The 22542-nt window shown below is 54.5% G+C and overlaps 2 protein-coding genes across 2 annotated transcripts; both read left to right on the top strand.

The window, feature by feature from the left end:
- Positions 1-543: 543 nt before the first annotated feature.
- Positions 544-11737, top strand: BAIAP2L2 (BAR/IMD domain containing adaptor protein 2 like 2; the record flags this gene model as incomplete). Its single annotated transcript, XM_080349670.1, has 14 exons — positions 544-673; positions 1648-1723; positions 2045-2131; positions 3195-3256; positions 3856-3927; positions 4540-4656; positions 5063-5209; positions 5657-5809; positions 6271-6409; positions 7229-7457; positions 8404-8475; positions 8808-8988; positions 10812-10852; positions 11662-11737. The coding sequence occupies exons 1-14, from the start codon at positions 635-637 to the stop codon at positions 11735-11737; spliced, it is 1491 nt and encodes a 496-aa protein (XP_080205796.1). The 5' UTR covers positions 544-634.
- Positions 11738-17549: 5812 nt separating this feature from the next.
- On the top strand, positions 17550-22513 carry SLC16A8 (solute carrier family 16 member 8; the record flags this gene model as incomplete). Its single annotated transcript, XM_080363762.1, has 4 exons — positions 17550-17778; positions 18290-18433; positions 18985-19848; positions 22119-22513. 4 exons carry the CDS (start codon positions 17550-17552, stop codon positions 22511-22513), a joined length of 1632 nt encoding a protein of 543 aa, XP_080219888.1.
- Between the last annotated feature and the right edge of the window lie 29 nt (positions 22514-22542).

Raw genomic sequence — 22542 nt, 5'->3', positions numbered from 1 at the left:
GGAGTCTTCCTGAGGCTGGGGGTGGGAGGGAGGCTCCGAGCCAGCGAGCTGAGGCCTGGGCTGGGGGAATAGCAGCCAGGGAAGACGTGAAACCCTTTTTAAACTTTTTTTACATATTTTTGCCCCCGCTTGCTATTTGCTGCCTGCAATTGCAAGCTGACAGGGATCTCCTGGCTGGCAGTGCCTGCGTGTGAGTGACCCGAAGATGCTTGGCCAGCACGGCAAGGCCGAGCGAGCCGCCTGCGAGTGGTGGCAGTGAGCCATCAGGCGGTTCCTCTGGCAGGTGGCTGGCTCTGCAGGTGTTAGGGCAGGGGGAGCTGGGTACCGAGCTGACAATCAATAATTCAAGGAGGCGGTCACGTGCCCTTGCTGGCTGTTGCAGGATTCCTCTCTTCACAGAGTCCAGTTACTTCCAGAGATCAAGTTCCAGCCTCTTGGCTGGTGAATTATTAAACTCCAGCAGTGCTCCGTTCCCTTTGTACCACGTCTGTGTCTTCCTGCTGTCCTACCTTGACAGTGACGGGCTCTTTCCATCCATTCAGCTCTGCAGAAGCAGAGTTCTCTGGGCCAGTATAGCACTGTGTGCTCTCCTTTGCTCCTTGCTTCTCTGTGGGAGAAGGAAAAGACTCCGGAGATGGACCTGTCCTACAGATCCACCATTGCTATCTATAAGGTGAGTGCTGGCACCAAAGGCTGCTCCTGTCTGCCTGGGGGAGACATGCGGGTAGGACGAGAAGAGCTGTTTTCTGCCAAAGATTCCTTGGAAGGATGGACAGCTGGGGACTGGATCTGTCCCTGGGCTGAACTGCAGCAGCTCCTGTGGGCTCTGAGCTGTGTTTGAGAGCAGACAGCAGGAGGGAAGGGTGGCGTGGGTCTTAAGGCAGATTTGGGAAAGAATCAGGAAATCAGGGTGGTTTGGACATGGAGCATGAAGGGTGAGGTGTCCTGGTTGCCTTTAGGAAGGAGAAGTTCAGTCAGCTGTTTTCCCCCTTGCTGGAAAGAGTCGTCTGATCTCACAAATGCTTCACTATGCACATCGGTGCTGCACCAAGGTGGTGAGGGCTGGGAGAAGGGGGAATGGCTTATTCCAGCCTCTGGTCTGCTATCATGTAAGCATGAACACCTTTGATAAATGCAGCAGGTAAGAGTGAGGCTGGTCCGAAGTAGACAAACCCTTCTCTTTACCAAGCTGCTGACTCTGGCAGCGCATCAAATCCTGGCCAGGGAAAAAGTCATGTTTGTGCCTAGGTAATAAACGGTGGTCCTCACCCCAGCAAGCTCAGAGATGAGGGAAATGCTGCTCAGATCCCCTTGTAGTTACTGTCCTGTCTGCAGCGTGTATAGGGCCTTGGGTAAAGCCATCTTCAGGGGGCTACTTGGCCCTCCAGTGAGCTACCTTGCCCTGTGGCATTGCTCCTCCCTTGGCTGGCTGGAGGGGACTCCGGGCAGCTGAAGGTCTCAGCTACCTCCAAAGCAGGGAGCTGACTGTGCACGGCTGTACATCACCACAGCCATCCAGCATCATGGCTGGGAGAGCTCTCTGGGTCCCAGCTGCACCCATCCAAACTGCAGCGGGAGGGCATTGACCTGCTGAGGTCTCCGGGGCGTGGAGAAGACGGGCATTAACGTGCTTCTGCCTGGCCACAGAGTATCCTGGAGCAGTTCAACCCAGCCCTGGAGAACCTGGTGTACCTGGGGAACAACTACGTGCGTGCCTTCCATGGTGAGTGGAATCCTGCATGGCCCAGGCTCCAGATTGTGCTGCTCTGTCCATCCTGGGTGTCCACTGTGCATCAGGAGATGCTGCTGTCACTCAGGGCAAGGCTCCTGGTCCCCCTATGGCATGTCCTTAGCTGCTCTTATTCACTTTTCTCCTGCTCCAGGACCCACTGCTGTTGTTAGGCACAGATGGGGAGAAACAAGGGTGCCCTTGCCTATAGGCGAGCTACTAGGGGTGGCTGTCCTGTGTGCTGCTTTCTGGGGCTGATGATGATGGGAAGGCAGGCCAGGCCCTCACCTCCCCTCTCCTCTCCTCTCCTTACAGCATTATCCAAAGCAGCTGAAGTGTATTTTAAGGCCATCGAGAAGATTGGGGAGCAAGCACTGCAGAGCTCCACCTCACATGTTCTGGGTAAGGCTCTCCCACTCACCATCCTCTGTCCTCTGATGAGCCAGTTACATTTTTTTGGCCTTTCCCCTTAGCTGGTCCCTTTCCAGTTATTGGGGGAAAGAAGGCAGATCCTCTAAATGGTGTCTCACATCGCCAGGCCCTGTGCAGGCAATGAGTCAAATTTATTGTGTGTCCTTGAATATCTTCCAAGGCCCCAGCATACTCCCCTTTATCTCTCTGAGATCAACGACTGAGCCCAGCTCGTGGGATGGGCCTCTGGCAATGAACTTCTCATGGAAGCCAGTCCTTGCTGAGGCATTCTGCCCTGAGAATTGAAGTTTTCGTCTTGGAGTAACCCTTTGGCTCCTCCTTGCAGGTGTAAGGGAAAAGCTGGAGAGCATGGTCTAACAGCCGCTGGTAGAGTGTTGTCCTCCTGAGCCTGCAGCCACCTGAAATGGCAGCTTGGAGTTGGGAGGCTTACACTCAGGAATCCAAGTAACTCTGAAGCCTAATGATGGCTGTTGAAAATATGTTTAGGGAACTGCTTTGATACTTTACATCTTAGTAAAAAGCTTCCAGCAGACATGGTCCCTTCTGCAGGCTCCTACCATCATCTGCACCACCCAACTCATTCTTCTACTCCCTATCATCAAGTCTCTTCCCTTCACCATCTCATGCTACCAATACCGGTGAAGTGGGACCACACACAGTGTCAGCAGTGGGTGCTTGTAGCTACTTTCCTGTAGCACAGCCAGAACCATGCAATGTAGCTGTGGTGCCACTGGGGGTGGAAATGGGGCTCATAGGGGCTGTGTCAGAGTGGAAACCCAGCACCCAGAGCCCATGGTAGAGCCTGGTGCTGGTCTGGCAGCTCTGCAGTTCCTGAGGGGTGGCAGTGGAGCTGAGCCCTGGGGAGGAAGGCTATCAGCCTTCCCCAGGGTGCAAAGCAGCGTGTTGCAGTATCTGTTGGACTTTCACACCCATATATCACCAGCCCGAGTTGCATGCTGTCGCTCTGCCTCCTTGTGTGCACAAGGAAATGGCCGCAGGATTTTTCCACCCTCTCCTATCTGTTTCCTTAAAGGTGAAATTCTGCTGCAGATGTCCAACACGCAGAGACTCCTGAGCTCTGATTTGGAAGTTGTGGTGAGTGGTTTTCCTGGGGGCTGATGCAGGGGGGGGAAAACGACTCTTTAACCGCAGCATGTCAGCATTTGCCTGGTTTCCCCAATCTCCCGCCCTCCGACACGCCTGCTGGCAGGTGCCAGCCTCCTTGCTGTCCCTGCTGCATGTGACAGAGGCGTGTTACTGAGCTGGCGTGACCGCAGCCTGGCCATTGTGCAGCGTTTGGTGCTGTTGGTGCACTGTCACCACCCCTCTGCAAACATAGTGCCAGGTGTGCAGTAGACTGAGCCATGCCTGGCTCTGAAGATGTGGGGAGGCTCTTCTCTTGTTCCCTGGGTGGCAGTGGTGGGACAGGAGTGGAGGGGATGCCAGCCCTACCAGATGCTGCTGTTTGTGCCCAGACTCGGGGGTTAATGGTGGGGTGGGTGCTGAGTGCCCACCCTCAGGCTCCAGGGCTGCTCCATGGGAGCCCCAGTGTGCCCATTTGTGGCTTCTGTGTGGGGCCCAGGTGGCAAAAGAGTCACTAGCTCTGTGGGTTTTGTGAGCCACTCCTCACTGCAGTGCATGTAACACCCCATATGGTGAAGGGATGAGGGTGATGGCTCTTTCACCTCTTCCAGGCTCAGACCTTCCATGTGGACCTGCTGCAGCACATGGAGAAGAACACCAAACTGGACGTGCAGTTCATCAGTGTGAGTGATGAATTCCGTTCTTCTCCTCAACCCTCCCTATTTCCCTACCCACTCCACCCAAGGGCTTTTGCTTGAGCATTTGAGATGTTTCCTTGACTTCCCTCAGCAGGAATTAGGAGGACCTATCTTCTTCTCCCATCATGGACCAAACCCCCCTTAGCTTGGCTGTCAATGGAGCACTAAAGAGGGCAGGCGACTGTTCTCTTCTGCGCAGTGGGACTTGCTGAACGCTTCAATAGGGCTGAGAGACTTGGTATCCCAAAAGCAGAGTTCTCAACTTCCCCAGCCCACAGCCTCCGCACAGGTGTGGGTCCCGTGCCATTGTGGCCCAGCTGGCCATGCTGGTGGCTAGTGTCGTGGAGGGAGACAGAAGCCTGGGAGCTTGCTCCCAGTGCAGGGGAGCTGTACACCAGTTCTTGTTCCTGAGATCCTGAGGCTCATGAGCACTCTAGGGCCCTTCCAAATGAAGATAAAAGTAAAGAACGACTTTTTATAAGAGGTCCAGGTGAAGCCTGATTGCAGGGGCACTCAGATTCTCAACCACCCATCAGAGCTGCATCACAGTGTGGCTGGGCCTCTGGTTTCTCACCCAGCCTGGTTTGTCCCTGTCAGGAGAGCCAGAAGCAGTACGAGCTGGAGTACCAGCGCAGAGCCACCAACCTGGACAAGTGCATGGCAGAGCTGTGGAGAATGGAGAGGGCCCGTGATAAAAATGTCCGGGAGATGAAGGTGAGCAGTGATTGCAGGAAGGGGAGTTGGAAAATTAACTAGATGATTTTTCTGGAGCCAGGACTGGTTTCTGAACAACCCCATCCTTCCTTAAAAGCCAAGGGGTGGACCCCAGCATTCAAAAGGCAGCAGGCTCATCTGGAAAGGAGGAAACTCCTTTTCTACAGGGTGCTGCTGATCTGTGGTGCACACTCCTACCAAACCCTTTCCTCATTTATCAAAACCCCATGTTTAAGGACTTAATCCCTGGCACTGTGCTCTGTCTCCTCTGTGCTGCTCCAGCACTGCGAATGGACTGGGAGGCTGGTAGACACGACGACCTATTTTGACCCTTCCCTTGCTGTGTGTGAGGCCACTCTGCTGGATTTACGCTGATCCCTTCCTTCTGCTTTCCCCTGTGGCCCAGGAGAATGTGATGCGACTGCGCTCGGAGATGCAGGCGTTCGTCTCTGAGAGCCAGAGGGAGGCTGAGCTGGAGGAGAAACGCCGCTACCGCTTCCTGGCTGAAAAGCACCAGATGCTCTACAACACCCTCCTCCAGTTTTACAGCAGGGTACAGCCCTAGTGTGCTGGGGAGCTGAGCTGGGGGAGCAGGCAGCAGACAGGAGGGAACCAGGACTGAGCCACCCCTTGGGGGAAGGCAACATCTGCACAGGGACTGGGCAGGAGACTCTATTTCTTGCTGTGGGGTCCAGGCTGACTCTGCAGGGCTGGGAGAGCATGACTGGGGCTAAGGATGGTGCTGACACGGGGTTATTTGGGTATGTGAGCGATGGGAGAGGGAAGGGTGATGTAGGTGTTTATAGCAGGGGCTTTGGGACCACAGGGTCTCTGCTGGAGGGTGCCATCCAGCCTCACTCCTGTGGGGCTCTGTTTGGCCATTCCCACAAACCTAATTGTGGGAGGACCTGGTCCCTAATCTGATGCACATGGCAGCCTCAGCTCCTTCTGTAGCTGTTTTGCCTTGTCCATCACAGCCTCGTCTTCTCTCTCATCCCAGGCTCGAGGCATGATCCAGACCAAGGCACCACAGTGGAAGGAGCAGCTGGAGGCCAGCCGCAACTCCTCCAACAGCCACTCACATGGTCTTCTTTCAGCCTCCCACAGCCAGGGGTATCCATCAGGCCGGCTCACTCCCACCCATCTTGAGATGGTGAGGAACCCATGGATGGCCTCTACCTTGTTTGGTGAAGCACTGGCACAGGTTGCCCAGAGAGGTGGTAGATGCCCCATCCCTGGAGACATTCAAGGCCAGGCTGGGAGGGGTTCTGAGCTACCTGATCTAGTTGAAGATTTCCCTGCTTATTGCAGGGGATTGGACTAGATGACATTTAAAGGTCCCTTCCAACCCAAACTATTCTATGATTCTATGGTGGCAAGGCTGCAGCTGCCCCTTTCAGGCTGCACAGCAAGACCAGTCCTTGGCCAGCCATGGTACTTGCTGCCTTTTCCAGCTTCTGTGGCCTTTACTGGCCAAGATGGAAGCATGTCTTTGGTCTGCAATGTGGAACATGCTGGGTTTGACTTTCTGAGGGGGACTGGGTATCGCTCAGAGCATCTCCTGCTTAAGGCAGCCCCTGTGGATATACATTAAGCCTCCTTTCCTTCCAACAGCCCCAGCGACCTCTTGGGGACTTTGCTTCTCCCATGACTGGGAGTAGATCCAGTGTCTTCTCTCCAGAACCTCCAGAAATGAGACTGTCTCCTCAACCAGAGTCTCCCAGGCGGCCACTGCGGAGGACACCATCAGCGAGTATGATCCATGCCCGGGAGCAATCATGGGGGGAAGCACAGGGATTGGGCCCCTCTGGGAACAGGGTTGGGTTTGGGAAGGGACCACCACACTATCAGACCACCAGTCTTCAGCCACATTCCTGGGCGTGGTGAGAGGACAGTGCATATGGGAGCTTGGGAGGCAAGGCTGAATGAAGCAGAGGGTGAGCTCAGCCTTCAGAGCAGGGTCCATCCAGGACAAGGCCAGGCTTCCTGGCTGGCTCTGTGAGGTGGGGAGCCCACAGATGTGCAAGTTTCAAGGCTCCTTGAACCATGAGGGCTGGATCTTACTGGAGTTCCCATTTTAAAAAAAGGGAAAAGCACCTTCCCTCATGCTACCAGATTAAACATAGCCTGTCCTACAGAACCTATCCACTTGCCTCATATCTCACCTGCTTTTCCTTTTAGAAAAATTTCAGCTTAAAGCATTTTAAAAACATTTAAAAGGGCAGGGGGAGGGAAAAATGACCCAAATACTCAGTTGCTCTGGCAGGGCTGGGAAGAGTGCCATCAGCCAGGGCATCGCTTAGGCCATGCAGTGCCTATGCTCTAGACATTTGGCCAAAGAGGACACAGTGCAAAGCAAGTGTCTTCAGTTTGACTTGATTTTCTCCTGCAAGGTGAACCTTCTGCTGTGCTTTCCATATGCTATGCCATGCTCACTCCCTGCAGAGAAAGGCCGTGTGCTCTTCCTCTAGCATAATTACTTGACCAGGGAAGCACTGCTCCCTTCAAGGCAGCGTGGGTCTTGCAGGAGGGTGCCAGACTCCAGCCAGACTACTCCGATGCCTCCCTGCAGGTTTGCTCCATACCGGCCGTACCTCCCGTTCGGGTTCCTTCGGTGAGGCCGGCAGCGGCGGCAGCGACGGCAGGAAGAGGAGCGGCACGGTGAGGGTACATGCTATCGTGCCGCACACAACGGGTGTCAACCGGACCCTGCTGCGGTTCGACGCCGGAGATGTCATCACGGTGCTGATGCCGGAGGCGCAGAACGGGTGGCTGTACGGCAAGCTGGAGGGCTCGTCCACGTATGTGACTTCGCTGCTGTCAATTGGCCTGATGCAGACTTGTCGGGTCTGGAGCTGAGAGGCTTAAGCCCAAAATCATCTCCCCCTTCCCCTCCTGGGGTGGCACTTCGTCTCACCCACTATCTGGCTGGGACATCACTATGTCCTCAGTCACGGGCCGTGCCTGGCACGGGGGCTCTCCAAGCCGAGGAGATGTGGTGGGCAGGGTTAGCATGGATGATCTGCCTGAGAGGGCTCCAGGGGCTTTGGCTGGGAGAGCCAGGGACACAGTGACCCCCTCCCAGCTTGCGTGACTGAGTGACTCCTGTCATGGGACCCAGCTCAGGGCCGTGAACCGCTGGAGTTACCTGAGAGGTCTGGCGTTTCTCAGCTCACACCACAACGGCCGCCTCAGCCTCCAGCACAGACAGGGCATGGAAACTGCTGTGCCTGGCACTTACTGAATTACTCTTTGTGGCACTGCCAGCCAGCATCTGTGTGCAAAACCTGCCCCTGTTACACATGGAATCCCTGCACCCTGTGCTGCAGGGACACTCAGACTCAGATGTGAGACGAGCAGGAGCAGTGGCTGTCTTTGGGGGGCCTTCTGGGGTGGAGCTGCTTTGCCCTGAGGAGAAGGGATTTCCACAGCTTCCTTGTGCGCTGGCCTTGTCTTCCTTGTGAGCATCTATTTCTGGATTGCACCAGCATTGCTCCTGGTAGTAGGCACTTTGCACGGCCAAGATGAGCAAGTCCTGCTCCAAGCTCAAGGACTGTCTCACAATAATCCCATGTCCCACCGGAGGGTGAAAGATGTCCAGGAACCCTGTCACGTATGTTAGCGGCAGCAGCAGCTTCGTTGATGTGTGAGATGGGCATAGAAGATCAGCAGTTCTGAGAAGCTGGATCTGAAGAACCACAAACCGTGGATGCCTGGACCTCATTCATCTTTGTTCTTGTGCCCTAGATGCGGCTGGTTCCCTGAAGCTTATGTCAAGCCTCTGGATGATGCAGGGGAGATGGAGGGGCCAGCCACCAGGTAACAGGAGAGCAACCAGCCAGACAGGAGCTGGAGTGGCTCCTGGTAGGTCACTAACACCAGTGGGGTATCTGTTTGGGGTGTGCCCCATGGAGTCCCACGCTGGAGCATCTGCTGAGCGCCTTGCTGTGCCCTGGGATCTCACAGGCTTACCCTAGGTGGCTCCCTTAACACATGCAACATCTTCTCAAAGGTGCTTGTGGCTGGGCCAGTCCAAGCCACGTGCATTTTGTCCAGAGACGTCCCACAGATATGTGTTGTGGCCAGCACCTGTGCTGCTCCCTGTTCCTTGTTCTTTGACTCTGAACCCACTGTCTTCTCCTCTTGCTCAGGCCATTCCCCCTGCGAAGCAGTCACAGTATGGATGACATCCTGGACCGTCCCAGCACTCCTTCCTCTAGCAATTACTGGCCTGCTGCTGCCCAGCCCAGCTTGCCGAACCCACCTCCCTTGTCGGTGGGTGCCAGCAGTCACCAGAGTGGGGCGGCCACCCCAGTCAGTTCTGGCTCCAAGGTGAGTGCAGGAGGTGTGTGTGTGGAGTGGGCCATGTCTGACTTGCATCCTCCAAGGCATTCATTTTCCACATTGGCCTGTTGAAAAAGAAAAACACCTTCCAGATATTGGAGTGTGACCTCCTCCTCTCCTCAGCTAAGGAGTCTTGTTAGCACCGGCCTTTCTCACCCAGTCTGTTTGCATGCCACCATGTCCCGGTGGCCCCTGCCAGTCAGCCTTGTGTGTGCAGATCCTTGGTGCCTGGCTTTGCTCCCTCAAGGGGCCACTTTCCTGCCCCTGCCCTTCTCATTTCTCTTTCTTTTTGCTCACCAGGGACCCTTCAGTTCAGTCCTTTTCTGCATGACCTCCCAGCCTGATTTCTGGTGGCTCCAGCGCAGCACCTCTTTCTGCTAATAGTAGGACCATGGAGTGATCAGGCTAGGCTGGGAGTGGGTGACCAGCTAACAGAGATGCCATCCTTCTTCTCACTTCAGAGAAAGGAGAGGAGTTTCATAGGGCTCCTCTTCTAAATTCAAGGAAGGGTTGGGTTAAAGCCACAGCTGGGGTAGGGGAAAAGCACAGGCTGAGGGCACAGCCATTTTGGAGAGCCTTAGAACAACTTGTGTCTAACCCATGGCTTATGGATGGCATACTGAGAAGCAAACCCACCACTTACCACTGCTTCCTTTTGTGGGGAATTGATTGGTGAGGACAAAGTTAGAGTTGAGGACAGTTAAAGGTGAGGACTTGTGAGCGTGAACAGCGTTGCTGCCTGTGGGATGTTACTTGCTCCGTCTCGTAGGAGGCTGGGAAACCATCTCTGGTTCCAGACCAGTGCGAGGTTGGAAGCAACTGGATGGCTCAAAGGACTGAAAAATACAACACTTAATTACTCTTCTCTCTTCATGTCCTGCTCTGTGGTTTCAGGGAGCCTCTGGCTGCACAACACAGAGGAGAACAGGCTCTTCAGCCTATCCCCTCCTCTGGGTCACTGGTTTCCATCCAGGCCTAGGGCTAGCATGTAGAGCTAGACCTGGGATTGAGCAATGAAGTATATGGAGCATTTGGAGTACCATGGCAGAGCAATTGAGCCACACTAGAAGTTTGGAAAGACTCAGCCTTGCTCTAAACTTATGCCAAAAACAGTCTCCAGTTGAGCCAGGAGCAAATGGGTGTGTGTTTGACTTCCCAACTGGAACACAGATAGCCACATGTGGCTTCCTTGTCTGCCACTAGCTACAGAAACTGGCATACTTTAGCAGGCCAGTTGTCACTGACCCTTCACTGTCCACTGGCCAGAATAAGGGCCATGGGGCCTAGGTCTATCTTTCTCCATCAGGCTGCTCCACATTTAAGCAGTACGTAGGTAGCTACAGCTCTTGAGTTCTCTGTGGATGCAGGGAGCATGTGAGGGCACTGACGATAAACTCCTTATTGGGATATGTGGGCAACACGAGGGGGGCATCTCTGGCTGTGCTGGCAGGGTGAAACGTAGTTCAGACTGTCACTGTTTGCTGTGCTCTTCAGACGTGACACTTTGGGGGTCTGAGGCATCTCCTTTCTTCCCCAAGACGAAGGAAGGTGTCCTAGGGGAATAGGGAACCTGTGACATAAGGAAACCCCCCCACCACAGAAATCAGGGTGTTATCTGTAGCAGTGACTTTGTGGGCTTTTACAAAGCTTGAAAGAATAAGGAGTCAGAGCCTTTTAAATAGGACTTGGGCTCCTAAGTCACTTAGGTGTTTCATGAAATCTTCCTTTGTGTGTGCAGTGTATTCTGCCCAGCTTCTGTGTCTCCGTTCCCCACCCCAGATCACTCACTGCTGCCTTTCTTTTCACTGCAGAAATCAGGAGTATTTGACCAGCCCCCTGAACTCTTCCCACGGTGAGTGAGGCACGGAGCTCTGCTCTGGAATCAACAGAGGGGCATTATTACAATGCTATTATTATTTAGTCTTCTGGATTATCAAATGTGGGAGGAACAGGTAAGTGTCTGGAGGAACGCAATGCACAACCCACCTTCCAGGACAGGAGGCAGAGGTGGGCCAATCTGGGGTCTGCTGATTGGGAATGTTCTCTCCTGTCTCTGGTAATACAACGTCAGACCTGAGCACCCTGAGCATATGGCCAGACCTGTGTGCACCTTCCCATCCATTCTGGAAGAGCCACAAGTGCAGCTCAGCTTGAGTGTGGAGCTACATGACTTGTGCAGCTCTGTCTGCTTGGAGAGGGCTGAGGCGTAAGGGACGTGGCTTTTAGCTTTGATGAGTCAGGTCTGTGGAGATGAGACTTGCCAGAAACCCCTGCTTTCCTTCCCCCTGCAGCCGGGCTGCTGTTTCCATGTTTCTGGCACGATGCTGTATCCTCTTTCTGCTCCCTGACTCCTTGCTTGTGGGGTTGGGGGCCACAAGTGTAGAGTGCCACTGCAAGGGACAGCCCTATGCTAGTGTCCCTTCTTCATCCTATGGAAGAGGGCAAGAAAGCCCCTAAGGAGAGCCCAAGGGGAACTACATGGGAACCTGCAGCAGGGTGTGTTAAGGAGGGAGAACACATACTTAGCAGCCAGCTCTACCATATTACATTGGCATGGAGGTGGCTGCCCAGCAGGACTAAATAGCCTTTGATTGGTTGGTGGGACCCCTGCATGGTTTTTCCAGATTTCCTGATGGTTGCCTGTTTCCTTTCCCCTCCCAGAGGTACCAACCCTTTTGCCACAGTCAAGCTACGTCCCACGGTCACCAATGACCGCTCAGCACCCATCATCCGATGAAGTGGAAATGCGGATGGCAGAGAATTTCAGCAGGGAAGGGGGAGGCAACCTAGTGCTACTGCTCATGGAATAACCTCTCTTTTCTCCCTCCTTACCTCTTGGACATCGGAACTTGTCTCACCTGGCCATCTGGCACACTTTAGCCCGCAGCAGATCTCTGCTGCTCTTTTTAGATTGTCCCTCGTCCCCCCTCCCAGAGTGATGTTACTATGGGACAAGTCTGGTGTTACTGGAGGCCTGGGAGAGGGGATGCTGCTTGTCTTGGGGAGCAGAGGGATGGGTAGGTAAGATCATCTGTGGCATGGAGCAGTATGATGAAGGCAGAGCTTTGTTAGCCCTGCTGTGGGCAGAGAAGAACACGGGCCAAACAGTCCCTTTGCTACCAGAAAAATGAACCCCAAAGGGAGGAGGCGACAAGAAGGCTTTCCGTGACATGGTCTGGCTGACAGGGTCTGCAGGGTGCTGCTCTCTGTTCTTGGCCCCTTGGGCAACCATCTCCATTTGTAGCAGCATCTGCCCCTTCTCACCCCCCGTGCGGCTCCTTCCCTTGCTGGGCAGCCCTGGGACATGGCAGGGGCAGGTGACAGTGCCCTGTGCTGCTGCCCAGCTCCTTCGGCGATTGTCCTGTGGAAAACGTTTGGGTTTTTATAAATAAAATAGAGAAGACTGCTTCTGTAGTGGCTCTGTCAGGTGGAGAAAGATGTGGGGTCCCACCAGCACTGGGGCCATGATAGCTGCCCACGGTCGGGGCGCTGAACGCCACAGTCCTGCGGCTCTCGATGGAGTATCTGCCAGCGCAGGGGCCAGGGTGGGCAGCGGGAGGGCTGTGTGACCCCTGCTGGCCACCCCCGTGGCTGTCCTGCCGCTGGAGGGCAGCAAGCCCCCGCTTCCCGGCTGCCACGCGTGGGCAGGCTGGGCCCGGCAGGACAGGGCTGGGCAGACATCCTCTCCTTGCCCTCCGACCAACGTCGGGCAGTGTGCCCCAGGGGCACCCCGGGGCTGCTGCCCCGGCACCTGTGGGGAGCCTCACCAGCCTGGCCCTGCTGCCAGGGCTGCCCTCCCTGCCTGTGATGGGGGAGCCCTCATGGGAGATGCGGTGAGGGAGGGAGCGTGAGCGATGGCCGGGGCTTTAGCCGATTAGCCTTATTAATAGAAATTAAACCCCGGCTGTGAGTGTTGCAAAGCCCCTGCAGCCTGCCTCCCTGCTGCCAGGAGGCTGAGGGGCTTTGAGGATTTACAGCCTGGGCCATTCCCTCCCCAAAGCCCCACCTGGACTGAGCCTGGATCCCTGTCCCTGGAAGTAAACCAGGTTCCCCCATGTGTAGCCAGAGCTTGTCCCCAGTGTGCACCAGACCCTCTTTTGGGTGGCACCTGCTGAGGGGCTTTGTTCTGGGAGGTTTGTGAGCTGCCAGGAGCAGGCTGCCTTTGGCACTTCAAGCCATGGATGGTGGCAATTCCTTGGTCGCTCCACCTTGTCTTCCTTCTCTGCTGAGCACATGCCCTGCAAAGCCAGACCAGCTCTTCTCCATCCTTCTGGCGAGTGGCTGAGGAAGCCATGGGGGGCTCCTTCCCCCATTGTGCCCCTTAATGAAGCATTAGCTCATGCTCTCATGCTCTGCTGCCCTCCCTCCTGGATGGATCCATCACCAGTACCCTCCACTCTCTCCCTGCTTCCTCCTGCCTCAGCCCCTCTCTGTCTGCTCCCTCTGGCCTGCCCCACTCTGCTGGGGGAAAGGCAAGGAGTCCCTGGGCAGCGGGATTACCGGGGGATTCGGGGGATTCGGTCTGCGGCAGGCAGCCACCTCCTCCCCATTGGCTGGAAAAGCCTCTTAAAAGTGGAGAAGTGCTTTCTGCCCGCTCAGCACCCGCCAGTCTCTGCCAACCTGAAACCATTAGCGGCTGCTGACCCACGTCCACGCTGGGAGCACCGTGGGGCACTACCTGCACCCGCAGGAGGCAAGGGGGTCCCCCACACAGGGTGTCCCCCCGGATCAGCCACAGGCAGCTTTGCTGGGCAGCACTGGAGCTGGAGGAAAGCAGGCTGAGAGGGGGATTAGCTGTCTAGAGAGGACATAGTTGCATCAAGGAAGGAGCAGGGCACAAGAAACCGCTCGACGGGTGCTGGATTCCTGCAGGCATCGCCCTGTGCCCGGCTGACAGCGTGCCCACCATGGAGCAAAGAGCCAGCAGGACCATCTAACCGGGTGCCCTCATCCAGAGCCGGGAAGCACCAGCCGCAGGGAGAAGAGAGCGCTCAGCCCTCAGAGGCTCAGCCTGTGCTCAGGAGGTTGTCTCTTCATTACACAGGTCAGTGGCGTGGAGGGATGATTCTATCCTGGTACTGGCTGCCGAGGGGACAGCTCGTCCCACTTGTTTAATGAATGCTTTCCCAGGGTGTTGTCTGTGGGTTGGAGAGGCTGCTGGCACAAATTCTGGCCCTTGCATTTAATAAACAGACCCTCCCACCCCATCTGTACTGTGTGGAGGCACCAGGAGCCACGCCAGCATTTGTGTGGACCCTCCTGGACGCAGCTTGCCTGGCACAGCAAGGCTTTGCTGGGCATCGTCCAGCACCGGCTGCTCTGTTCTTTGTGTGCGTCCAGGGACTGGCAGCTGTGGCTGAACCTGCTGTGGCTTTCACCCTCCCAGCCCAGGCTTGTGACTTCTGGTGTTGGCACAAGTCTTCTGGTACCCACCTGTAGCCTGCTCTGTGACAGTGCCTGCTCTGGGCCACCTGCGTGGGCTGCACAAGGAAGGGCAGGTGCCCGTGCTGATGAGCTTTTAGGTGTGCGTGAACTTACATGTGGTATTTTTACCTGTGAATAAAGCTCCTTAAGTGAAGAGAAAATAACAGCAAGCTGTAAAGTATGCAACGGCAGGTGCCAGGTAAAAATTGTGACCACCGTGTGCAGCCACGAGCAGAAGAGCTAGCATATGTGCTGCAGTGTTAGGAACAAGGCAGCTCTGAAACATCTGGCTCAGAGCTGGGATAAATCTCCAGCAGAGCTGCGCTATAGCACATTGTCCTTGGAGGCATCTCCACAGGTGAGCTCTTCTGGTGCACCTCATCTTTTTCAGCCGACATCTAGCTGCAGGCAGGTGAAAGCCCCTTCCTGCCTTGCTGCAGAGTTCTGTAGCACCAAGCACGTGGCTCCTGCAGAGGTACCCATCCAGCTCCAGACTCCAGCAGAGCTGATGGATATTTGTCTAATGTGCTGTTCAAAATCAGACACTGGATTCATCATTGATAGATGATACTACAGAAGTGCCTGAAGAGCATGCCACAGATGGACAAATATTTTCCTGCTAGGTAGCTGGAGGAAAAATAAAACCCACCACATTAATTGCAATGGTTTCACTGATTCATTTGATTTGTGGAGCAAGATGAGAACAAGAAGAGCAAGGCAGGGAGAGGGATTGTGTAGAAAGGTTCAGGGTGTGTTTGGTTTCAGTTGCTCCTATTTGAGGCAGCAATGTGCAGAGACAGAAAACCAGTACTGATGGAGAAATTGTTGCATTTTTGCAGCAGGTCACCTTTTGTACAGCTGTACCTGGCTTGTCAGTCAGGTGGAACAGGAGAGGAGCAGCAGGTGGGTAATGGTAGAAGCTGAGCGAGACTGTTCAGTGTGGCTGTCCAGGTGCTAGTGATGCAGATAACACCAGAAAGGGGAGAGAGAAGAAAGATATGCGTGTCTGTAGTGTGTATAATTATTTTTTCATTCTTGCAGTGATTATTTGCCTTGAAAGTGTCTTTATAGCACCCTGTTCTCATTTCATGCCTCTGCCCCTTGGCCACAGTCCCTGAGACCTGGGCTGATGAGGAGAGACTGGAGGAGCCTGCACCAGCCCGTAGTTCAGCCGGAGAGCTGTTAGGATGTGGCCGTCCAGAAGTTGAGCCGCCCCAATCCACGCTCAGGCCCAGATCCTGCTCCCTTTTTTCACGGCTAACGGGTTCTGAAGTTCGGGGATCTCTGCTGTGGAGGCCCGTGGCGGTGGCAGATGCCTGTGTGCTGCCGTGAACAAACCCTCACATGCTCTCAGGAGCAAGGGTCCCCCTCGGAGGGGAAAGAGAGGGACCACTGTGACTGGCTGGTGACACCAATCCCACCCCTCCCTCCACAGGTCAAACATGGCTCAGGCACCAGTCTAAAACCAACCAGACAAGACCATTTTGTGCCTCCTCATATCGATGCGCTGTGGGTGCAGGTGCCACATCCCTTGTGGAGGGCTCCAGAAGTGGCCTAGCTGTCTTGTCTTGCAAGTCCCTCCTCGAGCATCCCCTGAAGTGTGCTTTCAGACCCCTCTCAGAACTCTGCCCAGCCCTGTTTGCAGCCTTGGCTCTGCACACTGAGCCTCCTGCAGCCTCAGATAGACCAGTCACCCTCCTCTTCTGCAAGATTCAGGGCTGTTGCACGGTAGGGCCACCTCTTGCCAAGCAATGACCCTTTGCCTGAACTCTGCCCCATCTGTGCTTTTGCCCAACGGATCTGCACTTGTTTAACTTGCTGAGCAACAGCAGTGCTATGGGAATCAAGGCGACTTGTCCTCATTGCTTGGAAGACACAAAGAAGAGGGACCACCTTGAGAAACATACTCCGATCCAAAGCTCCCAGGTTCTAGCCCTGTGTGCACCGTCCATCGGAGTGTCCTTGTCCCCTCGGCAGTGTCCAGTCAGTGTATGAGTGCTGGCATTTCCCATGACTGCCAGTGCCAAGGGATAGGGACATTGCTGGCATCTCATAGCTCCTTCAGCCAAGGGAGAGAACCCACACTGCGGACATACTGCCAACAGGACAGTGATAGTGCAAACTGGACCCAGCAAAGTCCAGCTCAAAGTCCCACCTACTTAAGAGCATCTGTAATCAAAGGCCAGTATTGTTTTTTTGCATATAGGTGTGAAAACAAGTCTGTCTGATCAAGAAAGTGAGGCCAAAGGTTCTGGAAGGGGAATGGCAGAGACCTGGTGTCTAAGGGAGAAATGAGAAAAACAGACCCATAGCAGCCAACTGGAGCAAAATTCCTGGGCAGCTTAACAGCCCTGAGAGCGACTCACAAGACATCCCCCCTAATTCCCTCTTTCCCCCCGCTCAGGCTTAGTTCTGGCCCCTCGGTGTAGGTACAGAGACCTAATCTCTCTGGCATGCAAATAACCACCGCCACCAGGCTTGTCTGTGCTCTTGCCCTTCACCCATTTCTCAAATCCGGCCCCCCGCGGTGGGGAAGGGAAGGTGAGGGAGGTGGCACAGTAGGGTTAATGGACCTCCGGCGCCCCACTGCTGGAGGCATCTGTAGCAGGGCAGGTCCTGGGAGGCTAACAGCTGGAGCAAACCAGGAGGGGAGAGGCTCAGGGGAAGATCCTGAGAGCCTGGCAGGGTTCACCTTGCTGGCTTTCACCTTGCACCAGCCTTTAGGCAAAGCTGGATGCGAAGCGAGATGCTGCAGATCCTGATGCCCCACCAGGTCAGGTGCAGCTCTCTGGTCTCAGCTGGGAGCTGTGGCCCTGCCTGGCTGCATCTGATCAGGGGTTACAGAGCTGTGGGCTGCCCAGAGGGAGCCCACCTCCCCACCTCTGCCCAGCTGTGGCTTGACCTCGCACCCTGAAGCAATCCTGCCTTGCCTGGCACGATGAAGGTGCAGAGAGATGATGTGGTCCCCCAGTGAGGCTCTTGGATCTTTGAGATGGTGGACATGGAGACAAACCTTGTAGTAAATATTTGCCTGCTGTACTCTTCTTGCAGTGCCTGAAAATGTCTCTTTCTCTCTCTGTTGCCCTGCCTCCTCCTGCTCTGCCTTTCCGCTTCCAGGCTAGACGATGGGGAGAGCTGATCCAGAAGAAGGGCAACTCCCAGCTCCTGTGAAGCCCCCAGATGGTGGCTGGGGCTGGATCGTGCTCCTCGGCTGCTTTGTGATCACCGGCTTCTCCTATGCCTTCCCGAAAGCCGTCAGTGTCTACTTCAAGGAGCTCATGAAAGATTTCCACGTGGGCTACAGTGACACAGCCTGGATCTCCTCCATCATGCTGGCTATGCTCTATGGGACAGGTGATGCTTGGACACACTTCCCCTGCACCCCTCCCCAGCTAGTGCCTTTCACGGCCCTGCTTGCAGACCGTGTCCTCATGGTCTTTCCTCATGTTCCCTGGCATGGTCATGAACCAACATGCAGAATGCAATTGTCCCACTGCTTCTCTTCTAGAAGTGTGCTGCATTTCATGTCCCTGTTTCCTCTGTGCCAGGAGACCTCAGGGGTCACCCCACCTGCCTCTCAGACACTTGGTATGAGGTTTGCTCCATTGCTGAAGTACTGCCCCTATGGCACCAGCCTGTCTTGTTCCCAGGGAACAAGAGGCTGAAGGCATGGCAAAGCAGAGGTCTCCACACCACAGCCCCTTGCCCTTGGCCAGGCCCAACAGATGTATGTGTCAGCAGCCAAGCAGTGATCTCCATCATTAGTGTTTCATCTTCCCTGAGTGCCCTGCTTGGGCTGGCTGCCCCTTCTCAATTGTCTTGTCTCCTCCTGGTCTCCTACTCTGTCTCCTCTGCTTCCTCCCAGGACCAATATGCAGCATCATGGTGAACCAGTTTGGCTGCCGGCCCGTGATGCTCATCGGTGGGCTCCTAGCTTCTGCTGGAATGATCCTAGCATCTTTTACCACCAACATCATTGAGCTTTATCTTACAGCTGGTGTGCTAACAGGTGAGAGACCCGGGAGTTGAGGGGTGAAAGGGACACAGACTTACGAGGGGAAAAGCCAGGATCATGTTGTATCCCCCTTTAGTATTGCCATGTCTAGCATCAGGTCCCCCTCATCTATTCACACCTGTTCACAGGAGACATCTAGTCCTGGACATTGCACCTGTGGGAGATGCATCAGTTGGATGTAAACAGGCAGGGCCTTTGGTTGAGGGGAGAGGGACAGAAAGAACATAAGTGATGCTCAGTGATCATGGCAAGTGGGGTGGCATCAGTACATAGTGGTAGGAGAGGGAGGCAAAGTTCATGTTTAAGCCACAGGTCCTGTCTAAACATGGCCACAGTTACATGATTCAAGTACACGTCAGGCAGATAGGCTGCTGTAGCCTATCATCTTTTCTGTGAGCAACCCACCAACATGAAGGAGCAGAGGCTTGTGAGGAACACAAGAATCCCATCTTGGGACTTCAGAACTAGGATAGTCTGAGGGTAGTTTTCAGCTTGTTGTGAACCATGTCTCATGTTCTTGCACTCTTGCTCTCGCCCTCATGTAGGTCTGGGTATGGCGCTGAACTTCCAGCCCTCACTGATCATGCTGGGCACCTACTTTGACAAGCGTCGGCCTCTTGCCAATGGACTGGCTGCTGCCGGGAGCCCTGTCTTCCTTTCCTCTCTTTCTCCACTGGGGCAAGTGCTGCTGGAGAAGTTTGGTTGGCGAGGAGGGTTCCTTATCATGGGGGGCCTTCTGCTCAATTGCTGCACTTGTGGGGCAGTCATGAGACCCCTGGACATGAGCATGAAGCGGAAGATGGAGAAGACTCAGGACAAATATGAAGCCAAGGAGATGCTGCCCATAGGAGGGAAATCAGAGGAGGGAATCAGCACCGCTGATGGAACCAAGAAAGCCAAGAAAGCCAAGAAGAAGCCCAGGAAAGGAAAGAAGCTTCTGGATTTTAGTATCTTTTCCAATCGAGGGTTTATAATTTACACTATTTCAAAGTTCATCCTGGTCTTGGGTCTCTTTGTGCCCCCCATATTGCTGGTTAACTATGCCAAGGACACAGGTGTACCAGACACAGAGGCTGCATTCTTGCTCTCCATCATCGGTTTCATAGACATCTTTGCTCGCCCAGCCTGTGGCATGGTGGCAGGGTTGAAGTGGGTCCGTCCTCATGTGGCGTACCTGTTCAGCTTCTCCATGCTCTTCAACGGCTTGACAGACATCTGCAGCGCCAGGGCTAGCAACTACACGGGGCTGGTCATCTTCTGCGTCTTTTTTGGCATCTCTTACGGCATGGTGGGGGCACTGCAGTTTGAGGTGCTGATGGCCATTGTTGGCTCCCAGAAGTTCTCCAGTGCTATTGGGCTTGTCCTACTTATTGAGGCATTTGCTGTGCTCATCGGTCCGCCCTCTGCAGGTAGGTGTCTTGTTGCAAAACACAGGTGATGTTTTGTGGCTGCCATTCCACAGTATTGCAGGTATTGGGCATGGAGCACAGTACTTCAAGAAAGACCCTATTTCTCCACTTCAAATTTCCCATGGAAGCTGAGTTCTGAAGTGAAAGCCCCCAGCCTCACTCCATGCACAACACTGAATCTGAACAGAGGCAGAAGACAGAAAGTGGTATTTCTCTCTCTGCTTTGCTCAGAACACCCACGTGGTGGCAGCTGTAGGGCTATCCAGAGTGGCATGGCATGACTTCCAGTGTCCCTCAGTCCCGATCAGGGACACTTCCCTCTCTTCCATGCTGGGATGCAGACCGCTGCCTTCACTGCAAATGTTGCATAAAATCACGTTATGGGAAGAGTCAGGCACATGCTGCAGGCAAACCTTTGAGAGCCTTTGGTAGAACAAGGTGAGGATCTTTCAAGTGCTCCTTGGTGTCCATGGCCTTTTGATTGGTGCTGTGAATAATGGTCTCAATTTGTGTTGACCACAGTCCCAAGGCATTTTGGTGTCAATCAACACAAAACAGTTTGTAGAGCCACCTGAGGCATTTGCTGTTACTTTATTTTTAAGAGGATTAAGACACTCACAGCTTCTCAACTAGTCTAGACTAGGCCACAGTCCCTGGTAAGGTCCATGCCCCACAAACAGCCCATAAACAGGCAGTTGAATGGGGAGAGGCCATTCACCCAAGAGGCTGGTATAGGTTACTGTTAAGTATCTGAGAAAGCCAAATCATGTCAAAAGATCATTTCCAAATGAAGTGCAGTTCCCTGAATGTGTGATTTGCGAGGAAGGGTCAGAGACAGACCATGGGCAAATCCATCTGTCACTTCCTGCGCTCCCTTCCTTCAGCTGCAACACATGGGCTAAAGCCCATCAGTGAACACCTCTGTGTGAATGATCTTTTCCCCAGCACATACCACCAGTTTAGAGCAAAACCTGCCATCAGCAACTCCACCCAGCTCTCAATGTAAGAATTGGTGGCCAAGAGAAGACCCTCTTGATGCTAACAATAATTCATGTCTTACCACCTGTGGGGCAGTTGGCAGTCCCAGGCCAGGGAGTGCCAAGAAATATGTCTCAGAAGCAGCTGCAGAGAGATCATGGTGGGAGAAGGGGATTTAACCAGTGGATGGTGATGGGGGACATCCCTTAGCTCTCCTGCTGTGCCTTGGCACCATGCACATGCCCAATGGGACACAGATGGTCCAGGGTCACCAAAGAATGATGTTGGGGGGAGCCAAGTGCGGTCCCCACCTTCCCCCCATGGAGACTTGCTGCTGAAGGACCTCCATGGTACGGGAAGCTTGAGTGAGCTGGCAAAGCCCATGGCTTGGAGTCGGGAGAGCAGTGCTCCGCTGGAAGAAGGGGGCTGAACAAAGTGGCTTTGTTTGGTGTAATCCTCCTGAGCTGCTTCCCGCGCTGTGGGGCTGAGGACGTTTGGCACAGGATAAGCTGCACACACACATGCAGTGCACGCAGGCTCCGTGCTTGCTGGCTGGCTGGAGTGAACAGGGACTCATTCACCCACTGAGGAATTTGCTGTGTGCCTCCCATGACTGCTCTGGGAGGCACCTCCGTGCCCTGTAGTGCAGCAGGGATCAGGGTCCATATGCGCAGTGAGGAGCACGGGGGACTGGGATGAAGCCTCTGGTCACCATGCCCTGTCCTTGCTCAGTAGGTTCCACGCTGACTGCAGCAGGGTGGCTGCTCATGGTCTCCAGCACCAACGACTGGGAGCTCTACCTCCATGGCCAACCCTGGTGCATTCAGAAGATGCATTGAGAACATGTCCTTGGCAGAGAAATAATCAGGTGTGGGCCAGCTAAAGGGATTTCTCTGCCAAATAGATGTTTCTTCTCTGAATGTTTTCCTGACATGATAGCTTAAGAAATAGTAACGGCTTCTCAAATTTTGTTTCTTTTCTGAGACTAGTCAAGCCAGGCCCTCAGCGGCTAGTCTCACCTTGACAAGAAGAAGGTGGCCCACCATGATGCAGGAGCATAACATCAATGTGTCACAATTATTTAACCTTGTCCAAACAAGAAAAAACACCAAACCCACACTCTTACAGCACTTCTCCTGGTGGCACAGTTTGGTTCTTGCCCAGGGTAATTTTTAGATATTTAGATATTCCCTTAAGAAATGGGTCCTCAGCCAAAAGCAGGTGCTACCCACCTGTGCATGCAGGAGCATGTAGGCTGAGGCTAACTGTCTCATCTCTTCTCCAACCATCAGGCCGCCTGGTTGATGCTCTTAAGAACTACGAGGTGATCTTCTACCTGGCAGGCTCAGAGGTGGTGCTCTCCGCTCTCTTCCTGGCCATGGCCACCTACTGCTGCCTGAACCGTGGGAAGAAGAAGGAGCCTCCCCCAGAAAAGAACCCCTCCGTGGGCGGCGGGAGTGACACCGAGGAAGCGGAGTCTGATGTGCAGGAAGCTGAGGAGCACAGCAGTGACAACCACCAGCCAGCCCACAGCACTGACAACGCCATGGTGGCAGCCAGCGAGGAGGCCAACCATGTGGCAGATGAGCAGAGCGGGGAGGGAGGCGGGTGTCCCGCGGGGGACGGGGAGGTGTTGGCACGAGATGGCTGCAACACTGACCAGACGGTGGAGAGGGACAGTTTTTAGCCAGGGCAGAGGAACGGGAACGTATAAAA

This window comes from Nesoenas mayeri (genome assembly GCF_963082525.1).
Source record: "Nesoenas mayeri genome assembly, chromosome: 1".
Taxonomy (NCBI): Eukaryota; Metazoa; Chordata; class Aves; order Columbiformes; family Columbidae; genus Nesoenas; species Nesoenas mayeri.
The sequence above is the reverse complement of the archived record's forward strand: the minus strand, read 5'-3'. Positions and strand labels throughout refer to the sequence as shown.